The 11397-nt window shown below is 38.1% G+C and overlaps 1 protein-coding gene across 1 annotated transcript; it reads right to left on the reverse strand.

Annotated features, from left to right (window-relative positions):
- Positions 1–3768: 3768 nt before the first annotated feature.
- LOC114565795 (solute carrier family 22 member 13) lies at positions 3769–9324 on the reverse strand. The gene is made up of 9 exons (XM_028594046.1): positions 9248–9324; positions 8972–9126; positions 8112–8280; positions 7908–8028; positions 7560–7654; positions 7224–7438; positions 6839–6947; positions 4986–5192; positions 3769–4303 (listed from the first exon to the last, which is right to left on the reverse strand). The coding sequence occupies exons 1-9, from the start codon at positions 9301–9303 to the stop codon at positions 4234–4236; spliced, it is 1197 nt and encodes a 398-aa protein (XP_028449847.1). The 5' UTR covers positions 9304–9324; the 3' UTR covers positions 3769–4233.
- Positions 9325–11397: the final 2073 nt, after the last annotated feature.

Raw genomic sequence — 11397 nt, forward strand, 5'->3', positions numbered from 1 at the left:
CACACACACACACACACACACACACACACACACACACACACACACACACACACACACACACACCACCAACTTTATGACTGTATTATGACTGGTTGTGACCCTATCACGGTGACAGACATACAGTATCACCTGGTGAAGTACTACTGCAGTAGATGTCTCCCAGGATCACATTTTGCCATGATGACACACACAGACTCACAGGGTAAAAACAATAGCCTACTAGCGTCGCTGTTGTGGCTGATAATAACAAATGTCCACTTGTTACTCATTACTTACATCAGTGACTATGGTGGCCTCATACATTGTGTTGTAGTACACCCAAATATCTTTCCTCTTTAGTTTGTAGATAAGCTTTAAATCTTAAATGTCTTTATAGTTTGTAGTATAAATACTTTATTCCTTCTTAGTATGTAGACAAGTAATGTAAGGCTTTTAACTATTTGATACCTTCTTCACTTTTTTTGAAAAAGTATCTAATGAAAGAAAAATAACGGTAAGTATTCACACTCAGTGACTCTAGAATTTTTTTTTTTAAAACAAATCATAAAACAACAATGTGAACAAGACATTTCAGTTAATCTAGACTTTACAAAATATTTAGGTATCAAATAAAAGTTTTTTTTCTATTGCTAAAGACAGTGGGAACAACTGGAGCCACATGTCCACAACTTTACAGTCTGCACAACAGCAGTTCATGTGGACCAAACTCTAGTTTGTTTTTCATTGCTTGAACACCGTTTTCAAACTCTACACACTTATCCCATGACTTTAACCACAACGGGCACAACTGTGGACTGTTGATCTACAGCAGTTTGTTCAAATTAACACACTGCTGTCAAAACTGTTAACCACACACTCAAAGATTTCAGGTAGGTGCCTATCAAACACTGCTGATTGAAATTGGTTTCTTGTTTTAGACTTGTTAGTGAACACATACTGTATATACAGCATATAGGGAAAGCTCATAAAGCCTTTTTTTGGAAAAAAAGAAATGAAACAGTTATGCATTGTACCGTTTGAGAGAAACAGTGAACAGGTAAAAAAAGCAAAGATACCAATATGTCCAGTTAAGATGTCTGAGGTTACATACACAGTTGTGAAAATGTGAAAAACACTTTCTTTACGATAGTAAAACTGCACACTTTTTTTTTTGTTTTTCACAAAGTAATGGAGGTGGAAGCAATGGGAACACCACAGTCATTTGTATTTATAGATCATGTAGGTTCATGAAAAAAAAGTTGTAAAACTTCTGAACCATTACGTACCTTTAGTTTGTAACATTTCCAGTAATTATGTAAATGACTACAGACAAAATATATATATATATATATATATATATATATATATATATATATATATATATATATATATATATATATATATATATATATATATATATATACTGTAGGTAAGCAAACCATTCATGCTTGTTTACCTCAAAACCTTTTATAAAATAAAAAAGGACAGAAAAGTGTAAAGTCACTTAAATCATACAAACTGTAAAGATGAAAAGTTAGTATGTTCTGTATTGGTGTTTGATGCTAGTGTTTTGACTAGTTATCTAGATGAGGATTGTTCATAGTGTCTGGCTGCACTGAGCCTGTTTTGAGACATGTGTGAAGAGTTGTGTTGCTTGGAATGAGTTTTGCAGGAGATGAGAACTGTTTAGCTCAGGTAACTGTTGGTAATGCAGACCGTAGCTAGAGTTTTAGACATGTGGCTTCAGTGCCAGTTATGACTTCATGACAAGGTCTTCAGGGTTTACTGACAATATTCCATTCCATCTGGTTTTTGAAGACTTTCTACTGTGTTCATTTTCCAATGTTTCACCAAGTGGATTCTTAAATTGATTATGTCAGTATATCAACTGAATGCAGTTAAAACATGTATTAGATGTGTGACACGAACGCACGTTACACTGACTTCAGCCACTAGAGGTCAGGAGTGCACAGTTTTAAAGTGATTATGTTAATTAGTTATGTTATGATGATGATGATGATGATGATGATGATGATGATGATGATGATGATGATGATGATGATGATGATGATCTCACATTCTGCACTTATTTGAGTGATGTTCAAGCCAAGGTTTCATATCTACTGAACTCTTGAGGCTGAAACTAGTGGAACAACTTTCATTTTATAGCACCTTTTCATAAAAGAAATGCAGGACAAAGTACTTTACAATAAGGAAATTACATGAATGAGGGATAGAATGCCATAATTAATGGAATAAGTAAGTACGTATTTTACCTTGAGTGCACTCTCTACCAATTCAAGATGGTACGTTTTACAAGTAGCCTAGTAGTAATATGTGTATCAGCTTTAATAATACTGTGGTACTTGCAGTGCCATTTTCTCCCTTGTGTTTCCCTCTCCTCTTGTGTCTTTCATGTCCCTGGTTTGCCTCTCTTTGTGTGTGTCCCGTTCCCGTCCTGCCACTCACCTGGGCCCTGCCTGCCAGACACCTGCCTGCAATCGGCTCATCACCTTTCTGACATATCAACCCCAGCTCTTTCCCATTCGTTGCAAGGTAATTGTCTTGGTTACCGTGGGAGTCACTCGCTTAAGCCCTCTGTAGTTTAGCATTTTCTGAGAACAATCCTTCATGTTATTTTCCACTAATTTCTTCTGTGTCCCAGGGTCGTCTGCCTGTCTCGTGCAACATCAACCTGTCCACGTTGCTCACCCTCGTCCACCCATCATGCCTGGTCTGCCATCCGCCATCGACCCTCAGGCCTCTGCCTCGGCCAGCCATCTGCTTCCCTCCAATCCACTCCATTCCCTATAGTGATTACCATGTAGCCTAATGAAGGCAGAAGAAGCACTTTTGTTTTCATGTTAAATAGAATCGTTTCAAATCCTGCTTTTAGAATTCTAGTTTCCCCATTTATAGTATGAGATAGTTAACAATGATCTTCAGACTTTTACCTTCAGATGAACTACAAGATTCAAATCAGCTCTGTTGCACTTTGTCTTCAGTATTACACTTGGTTCCATACAAATTAATAAAATATGAAGCATAATTGAAAGCACTTTGACTTTACTTGTTTAGTTATGTCAACAGACCAGGAGGTGGTGTTATCTCAAATATTTCAGGTTGTTGCAGAGATGGGGACTTGAGTTTGAGACTTGGACTCGAGTCGCACTGAAGTCGCGCACACAGTGACTTGAGACTTGACTTGAGACTTGTCCTCAAAAAACTTCAGACTCGACTCGGACTCGAGATGCGGGACTCGTGAACAATCTTTATTTTTAGAAAACGTCTGATGAGCTGAATGTTATTCCCCTCCCTGTGCAACCTATAACCTTCCTACGTAACACGTAACGTATCTGCTGCGCGCATGAGAGGGAACAACAAGTGTGTAGACTGCACCGGCAGCTGCTGTGCCAATCATCATAAGCTTTGGCTTTAAAAACTTAAACATAAGAAGTGCTGAATGCAAAATGTGTGGTATCAAGATAAAGGATTCAGGCTCAAACACATCTAATTGAATTGGATAAAATCAGGCATTTGAAAATGCGCCCTGATAGGTTAGCAGACATGTTTAGCTTGACTTGGACTCTAGCTCAGAGACTTGTGAGCATCTCTTGGTTGTTGTCCTTTAAAATGGACTGTTGTACTTTACTGCTTTAATAAAGGGTTATCCATGTTAATTCAAGTTTGGTTATCAAAAAACACATTTAACCATTTACCTCATTGCAGATAGTTTCCATTTTATTTGCAGAAATTTCAGATTTCCACTGCTGAGACTTCCGCCATCATCCCAATACAAGGGAGGTTAATTGTATTTGGTTTGAGCCTCCCAAAAGGATAAAAAAAATAATATGATTTACAGCAGGCTTATTTTCCCACAATGTGCCTTTCGTTTTGAAAAATCCACAGATCACACTGTGAAGAGTTTTTATTGAGTGCGACGGCAATCATATTTCAGTAGAAAGTAGATCTCAGAAAACAGTTACTAATTGAAGTAGGCTACCATGCTACTGTATTAGTTTAAGGTAAAAACTGACTGATTGACTGAAAATATAGTTTGTCCTGAGCGATGCCAAGAGGTAAGCCAACGTGTCATTCATATTAAAAGGGTGTATCTCTGAGCATGAATGTTTTCGGTAACTTCCAGAGCTATCAGCTGATTAGATTTTGAGATATCTTGTGTGCTGACATTTGGCCTGAGGGTGGCACAACAACACCAATGGAGTGTTAAGTAATATACTGTAAGTATTGGGACTACAGTTTGGTAGATTTGCTTTGTGCAGGCTTGTTTGATTCACGTTGATTCTTCAGGGTTGTCTTATTTCTGTTGGAGAAAGGAATACACAGACGAGTGTGTTAGTTAAGTTGTGGGGCATTTTGTTACATTTTCTGTGATGTATTTCGTATTTCTAAGCCTTTTTGTCAAAACTACAGAAATAAGTGTTGTGTCATTAATCTTGATCCCAAATGGAATATGCTTCATGTTTTAATATTTAATGATGAGCAGTACTTAAGAGATATTTTGCTGATTTAAATCTTTGAGCACTGGTGCCATGGTGGGAAGCCAAACACCGTTCATTTAAACACACTGCCCACACAGACATGACATAGAGCTGGTTTAAAATTGGCAAAGTGTCCCTTTAAGATTATTTTAAAGTAGCTAAATTCTAATCTGGAGATGCTGATAAACAGTTCAAACTGACCTAAAATAAAAATCTTGAAGGACAAGTTTCATTTCCACAAAATGTTTACACTATTTGTAATTTGCCCCTTTTCATTTAAACAGACTATAAATGCTGTGCCTTGATACTAATTACCGGATTTATTAAAATAAAGTTTTTCCTGCTTAACTACTAAAGCATACACAATAAATAGCTTTACAAAACAGACTTATCTAATTCATACATGCAGTTATACAGCACACTTCACTAACAAGGACAGACTGTAGGGCCAGGGCCTTGATGAATATGTCATCAGGAGACGCTCTCGGCTTGCAGCTTGCTTACCTGTTGCCCTCAGCCTCAACTGTTGAATCAGGAAGCTCTTTTCTCCTGGTCTCAGGAAGCAGGAAGCTGAGAGCTCCACTGATCAGTGAAAGGCTGCTGAAAACGATGGTGGGTAGGGACCAGTGGTACACGGCCAACATGTTGAGCAACGGGGACAGCAAGCCTCCAGCTCTGCTTGCAATGGAGCCCAAACCAGAGGCTGTTTGTCTGAAAACAGAGACATACAGAGCTTAGACATGCTCTTTTACCATAAAGAATTTCATCATGGACTTAGAAACCTTTTTTAACTCAGTGAAAACATGCATCATACTAAACTAAAATAAAATCCCATAAAGCCTTCTTAATAGTTTAAATAAGTTACATTGTATCTTGTGGTAAGTACATACAATTGTCCAACAATGATTGTTTTGCCCCAGTGCATTTCTCTTGGTTAGAAACCTGCCTAACATTAACTGACTAATAATAATAATTCCTCATGGGGGCGGCAGAAACTACACACTACAGTTTTAAACAGTCAAGCAAATATAATAAATATAATCATCATACATTTATATAATAACATATACATTTAATTATTTGTCACTTCCCTTAAGGTCAGTTCAGTCCAGTTCAAAACCCAAACTGATAATATACACAAACAATACACAATACAAAATAACCAACAGTAGAAAAAGAAAAGGACAAGGTGTCAAAGCTCAACTTGAATTGAAAGCCAACAAATAGTAGTGGGTCTTAAGCAAGGACTTGAATGTTTCAACGGTCCAAGATGTTCTTATATGAATAGGTAAAATATTCCAGAGGTTTGGAGCAGCCACTGCAAAGGCTCGGTCACCTTTATTTTTTAACCTGGATCTCGGCACATCGAGGAGCATCTGATTGGAAGACCTCAGTGCTTTGACAGGTTTGTGGACATGTAAAAGCTCCGGTAAATAAGAAGGCGACAACCCATTTAAAATCTTAAAAACAAGCAATACAATTTTAAAATCAATCCTGAAACAGACAGGAAGCCAGTGGAACGTGGCCAAAACTGGTGTAATGTGGTCACGTTTTTTGGTCCCGGTTAAAAGTCAAGCTGCTGCGTTCTGGACTAACTGTAACCGACGAAGGGATGACTGATCCAATTCAACATATAAAGAGTTACAGTAGTCTAATCGAGACATAATAAATGTATGTATGACTCTTTCGAAGTCAGGTAGGGCTTGACCTTAGCCAAAAGTCTCAACTGGAAGAAACTGGTTTTAATAACAGAACTAATCTATTTGTCAAATTTAAAAGCACTGTCAAAAATCACACCCAGATTCTTGGTAAAAGGACGACTATGGGAACCTAAAGTACCAAGAGCATCTACACAGGCACTAAAATGTTAAGCACAACCAAACACAACAATTTCAGTCTTATTGTCATTGAGACAGAGAAAATTCTGGTCCAACCATATTTTTAGCTCTTTCAGGCAGTTAAGCAAAGGCTGAAGTGTGTTCTTATCTTTGTTTTTTTACAGGAAAATAGATTTGTACATCATCTGCAAAACAATCGAACAAAATGTTATGTTTTTTTTTTTTTAAATGGACCCCAAGGGCAGCATGTACACAGAAAAGAGCATGGGTCCCAAAAGGCCAAAACAGTCACCAAATATTTAACCCTGGCTGGGCAGTTTACTCTTAAAGCCAACTAAACAAATAGCAGGCAAGCCAAGAGTAAAAATACTGTCATCCTTTAGTGGTGTCACAACCAATCAGAGGCAAGTGCTATATCACTTTGTAATTGTAATTTTGTATATATCATTCTTATGAACAAGCACTTATAAATGTATCATTCACTACAATGAGATGGAGTGACTCAGATGGAGGGCTTACCGAAAAGATGTTGGGAACAGCTCCTGAACATACACATTGCATATGGATCCTGCCCAGTTCATGAAAAAACGTCCTGAGGTTGCTAACGTGGTAACAGCCACGGCGTTACCTTGAAGATAGTTACACAATGTCAGATAAATGAAAAACTATAGTGTAGAACAAGCAACCATGCTAGTGACTTGTTGAATGAGGCAATCCATCCAATATTGTTGAGATTTTACTCTGAATCAAGAATGTCAGCCGGTTGGTGGAGCTAAAGAAAAAGTTAGGACATCAGTACATTAGGATACATCTTCTGGGAACCACGAATATCTGGTCAAAATTTGATGGCAAGCTAATCTAAAAACAGACAAAAATCAAAGACACACTATCTGGAGTGCTTTACCTTGAGGAACAGCTAGGATTAAGATGCACAACAATCCCCCAATCAGAAGAGTTGACATCAGTGACACTTTCCTCCCCAGTGCCTCTAACAGCCAGATGCAAAGTATATGAGCTGGTAGTTCAGTCAGACCAAACATGAGCTGCGTCAGGAAGATGTCCAAGCCAAAATTTCCCACATTGAATGAAAGGCAGTAGTAGGTAACATTCAAGGAGAACCTGAAGATTTCAAAAAGGAAACAATTATTAAATCATTTGAAATACGAATTGTCATATGCATCACAATGCATCATTTACAGGCTCAGTAGCGTTGTTATGTGTATCGTAAAATGTAACTTACCATGCCAATATTATGGTAAAGAAATACTTCCTAAGCACAGATGATTGCAAAAGGATTATTATGCCTCCCTTTTTCTCAGTTTCTTTATCAACAATCTGCAATGCACAGGGGGCGGACACAATATCATGCTAACATTTGTGTCTGTTAGCAAATCATGTCATCCAACAGCCTTGCAAAAGGATTCTTGAGTCAAGAGCTCTCTGATACAGTTCAGAGACAGACACTTCATTACATTGTAGAAATATTATGTAATATAATATTTTCATCATAAATTGCTGGTATATGTAATATTTCATTTAAGTCTTGATACAAAGGCAAATAAAGATTTCTTTTGTAAAGGGTAATAACCTTGTCCAGCAGAGACTCTGGAACAGTGCGTTTGTTGATGGCTGCCACTTTGGTAATCAGCTGTTTAGCCTCTTCTGTCCTTCCTTTGCTTAACAACCACCTGGCTGACTCTGGAATAAACCTGATAGAAACAAGGAAAGTAAATCAGTAATAAATAATTTACTTTTAAAACAATAGAGGGCAATAACAAGAGTGCATGCACACCATATGTAAACAGCAACAACTGCAAGTGGAGCTACTGTGATTAGTTGAGCTAGTCTCCAGTCTCTGATGAAGTAGATCACACCAGCGAGGACGCACTGTCCAACTGCACCAAATACCTGAGTCACACATGATCCCCATGATCTTTTGGACACCCCAATCCACTCAGTAGCTAGAAACAGGAAATCAAACAGTTAACCAACCTTGAATTTGTTAGGTAACATCCCTACCCCTGCCAAGAATGATGGAGCCCCAAAACTAATAAAATGTTAAAGGTAAAAAAACAAACAAGAAAAAAAAATGAATAGATAAATAAATAAATTATCTTGGTTAAACTCATGTTAAACTATTGAAATGGAGTGTAAACAAGAAATATAATTGCTAGTTGATTAAAAAAACGTATTAGTTGATTGAAAGACTTTTTATTATTGTTGTGGTCCTTGATGAAAAGAAGAGATGGTGCCAAGGTGCTAAGCTAACTTTGTTAGCTGGCTAAAATGCTTTAGTAGAGGCTTAATTGTTACAAGAGTTTACAGTGATGCTACAGCAGTAGGCTATGGTACAGTAACGTTATATGGTTGATTAATATTATCTGTACTGCCTAGTGTAGTTTTATGATAAAAGTTAGTTGTTGCTCAGTTAGCTAAAACAAGTGTTTTAGTTTAGCTAACTAGCTAAATAAAGAAAAATAAACCGAGCTAGTGAAAAGTAAATAGAATAGTTACTAAATTATCTCCGACAGTGGTCATATGAAGACAACAGCTTGTGAATTTGCATCATGAATCAACAGTTAAACACGTCTTAACAAAAACTCTGCCAAAAAAATTGTGTTTTCACATGTGAGATGATGGAGAATACTGTACCTAATATGACGCCGTTCAGTCGAAAACCTCCGTAGCCAATTCCCATAATGAACTGGGATGCCAAATATAAATAAAAGTTTGGAGATAATCCAGTTGTTACAGTAAATATGAGCATCACAATGACTGGAATCTGAGCTGCTCGTTTACGGCCAAACCTGGAATAAATAAAACCCTCAGGTCAGTGATAACCTTCTCTTTTGTAATGGATTTTAATTGATAAAGATGATACCGGGTCAAGAACGCATTATGTACAATTTCAAGTAGGCCGACACTTACGATTCAGCAAAAGGTCCAAATAAGAGACAACCAACAAGAATGCCAGCCATCAACATTGTCTGTGCCACTTCCAACAAATTAGCCTGGTTACAAACTAGATCAAACTGTAGAAAAATGAAACCAAATGGTTATTGAAGGAGCATTTTATAAAGATTATTTAATATCTGTATTATAAATGACCATGGGACAGACCGGTCACTTACATCAGTGACTATGGTGGCTTCATACAGTGTGTTGTAGTACACCCATCCGTTCTGGCACCCTGTGGTCTCATTGAGTCCAAACTCCCTGATGTCACCAATGTCCCAGTCCACATGGACAAACATCTGACACCTGCTGAAGGTCCCATCCTCCTCCCGGGGTAGAGTCAGGTTCAGCTGATCATCTGTGGTCAGGTTAGAGTCGGCCTGAAGGATCCAGTCTGTGTTACAGTGTCGCTCCGGATCTGACTGGATAAAAAATACACTGGCAAACTGAAAAGGCAGGATAACATTAGGGAAGCAAAGAGCAAAAAGAGTGATCTTTTGAAATAATCCAAACTCTCCTATATTCCGGAGAATTTCTCCAAAATCAGCCATGTTCAGGGAGATGACTTTCAGTTTACAGATGCTCCTGGAGGATGACCTTTAACCAATGCCTGCCAGGAAAGCTGAGACTGCACTTAAGTAGACATTTCATTTTGTAGAAGAGGTAGTTTTATGATACGTCAGGTGTCACTCTTGTACATTTTTTTTCTGTGTGACATCTTCATATAATTGTGCCTTGGCCTAAAGCCCAGTTAAATTTACCTCAGCATTCATTTCATCATCAACTTTTTTCTCTCAAAATAGTCATATTAGAAGAATTTAAGCACTCTTGGAAAATACAAAAACATGTGGTGGCCTAAAGGTTAGAGAAGCGACCTTGTGACCGGGAGGTTCAATCCCCAGACCAACAGGATAAAAAAATCTGGGTGGGGAAAGTGAAAGAGCAGCGCTTGTCCCTCCCTCATTACCACCACTGAGGTGCCCTTGAGCAAGGCACTTAACCCCAACCGTTCCAGTGGAGCTGCTCAGTGGCCAGCAGATCAGACTGTGGTTGTACTGGGCAGCTTCCAGGTGTGAATGTGTAACTGCGTGAATGTAATCAGGGCGTTCTTGCAAAAGAGAGGCTTCCTCTCAGTGAACCTTCCCTGAATAAATAAAGTTAAACAATGTTTTGAATGTTAGGGTGTCATAACCATAATCTGCTATTTCAAGCACAGCTACTATAAAAACCAATGCCACTGTGACTGATGATTCTTTGCAGACAGTGTACTTTGCTTATCCCTCACAGAAAGTGCTGTTGATCTTTTAACAACTTTACAATCTGCAGACTTATCAAACCTCTCTGCCAGCACTCTTACATGAAAGGAAAACCTGTATGCTGCCTTTTCACAGTGTAACTTCTCAGACTGATACTGCTTACAAAACATACACTCTGTGACAAGGGGTCACACATAGATATGCTTTGTATTAAGTGGTCACATGTAAAAGAACGTTTTTGAACCACTGCTCTGTAACAAGGACAAGAACTCGGATGAGATATTATGTAGCTGTATAGCTTTACACAGTTCATTTACTAACAGTATATTGCATCCTGGTATAATCAGGCACAACTGCTGACTGTAAAACTCAACCTCGTGTTAGATCATATTTGAACTTAGACAGTAAGTGGTATCTGATAGTTGGCAAATCATAAAGCAATACCGGCTTGTTTTCAGACAAGATAAGAAGTTGTTGAAAGGGCAGCTGCAGGTTAACTTAACTTTTTGTCAAATGTAGCTGTGATGACAGAAAACATGCAGTGTAACATCCTCTGTGGACTCTCACCCCTGCTGTGTTTACATTCCCAGATCAGTTTATGCATTTAGGCTCATTCCTCTCTAGTCCACTGACATTTTTTTTTACTTTTTTGCTTCTGCTGCTGTGCATGATCAGCCCTACCTTTCTTGGTTCCTCAGTAATTCCTACGAAGACATTTTTCTTGGCAAAAGCCATTAAGCTATAATTAAATGCTAGTATAGCCCGATAAGAAACATCAGTAGTGATTTTAGTTTCATGGAGTTGCTGACTGCTAAGTATGTTCTCTATCAGTGTTTTATTTTCCCCACAGAACAGTAATGACAGCAG

Source organism: Perca flavescens, chromosome 12, assembly GCF_004354835.1.
Source record: "Perca flavescens isolate YP-PL-M2 chromosome 12, PFLA_1.0, whole genome shotgun sequence".
Lineage (NCBI taxonomy): Eukaryota > Metazoa > Chordata > Actinopteri > Perciformes > Percidae > Perca > Perca flavescens.

Bases quoted from the DNA above. Each gene is read 5' to 3' on its own strand.
- LOC114565795 (XM_028594046.1), bottom strand. From the start codon at position 9,303: ATGTTGATGGCTGGCATTCTTGTTGGTTGTCTCTTATTTGGACCTTTT. The intron at 6,948-7,223 runs GTAAAGCACTCC...ACTATCTTCAAG, and splicing joins AATCCTAGCTGTTCCTCAAG to GTAACGCCGTGGCTGTTACC. The intron at 4,304-4,985 runs GTAAGCAAGCTG...TTTCTCCAACAG, and splicing joins GTTGAGGCTGAGGGCAACAG to AAATAAGACAACCCTGAAGA.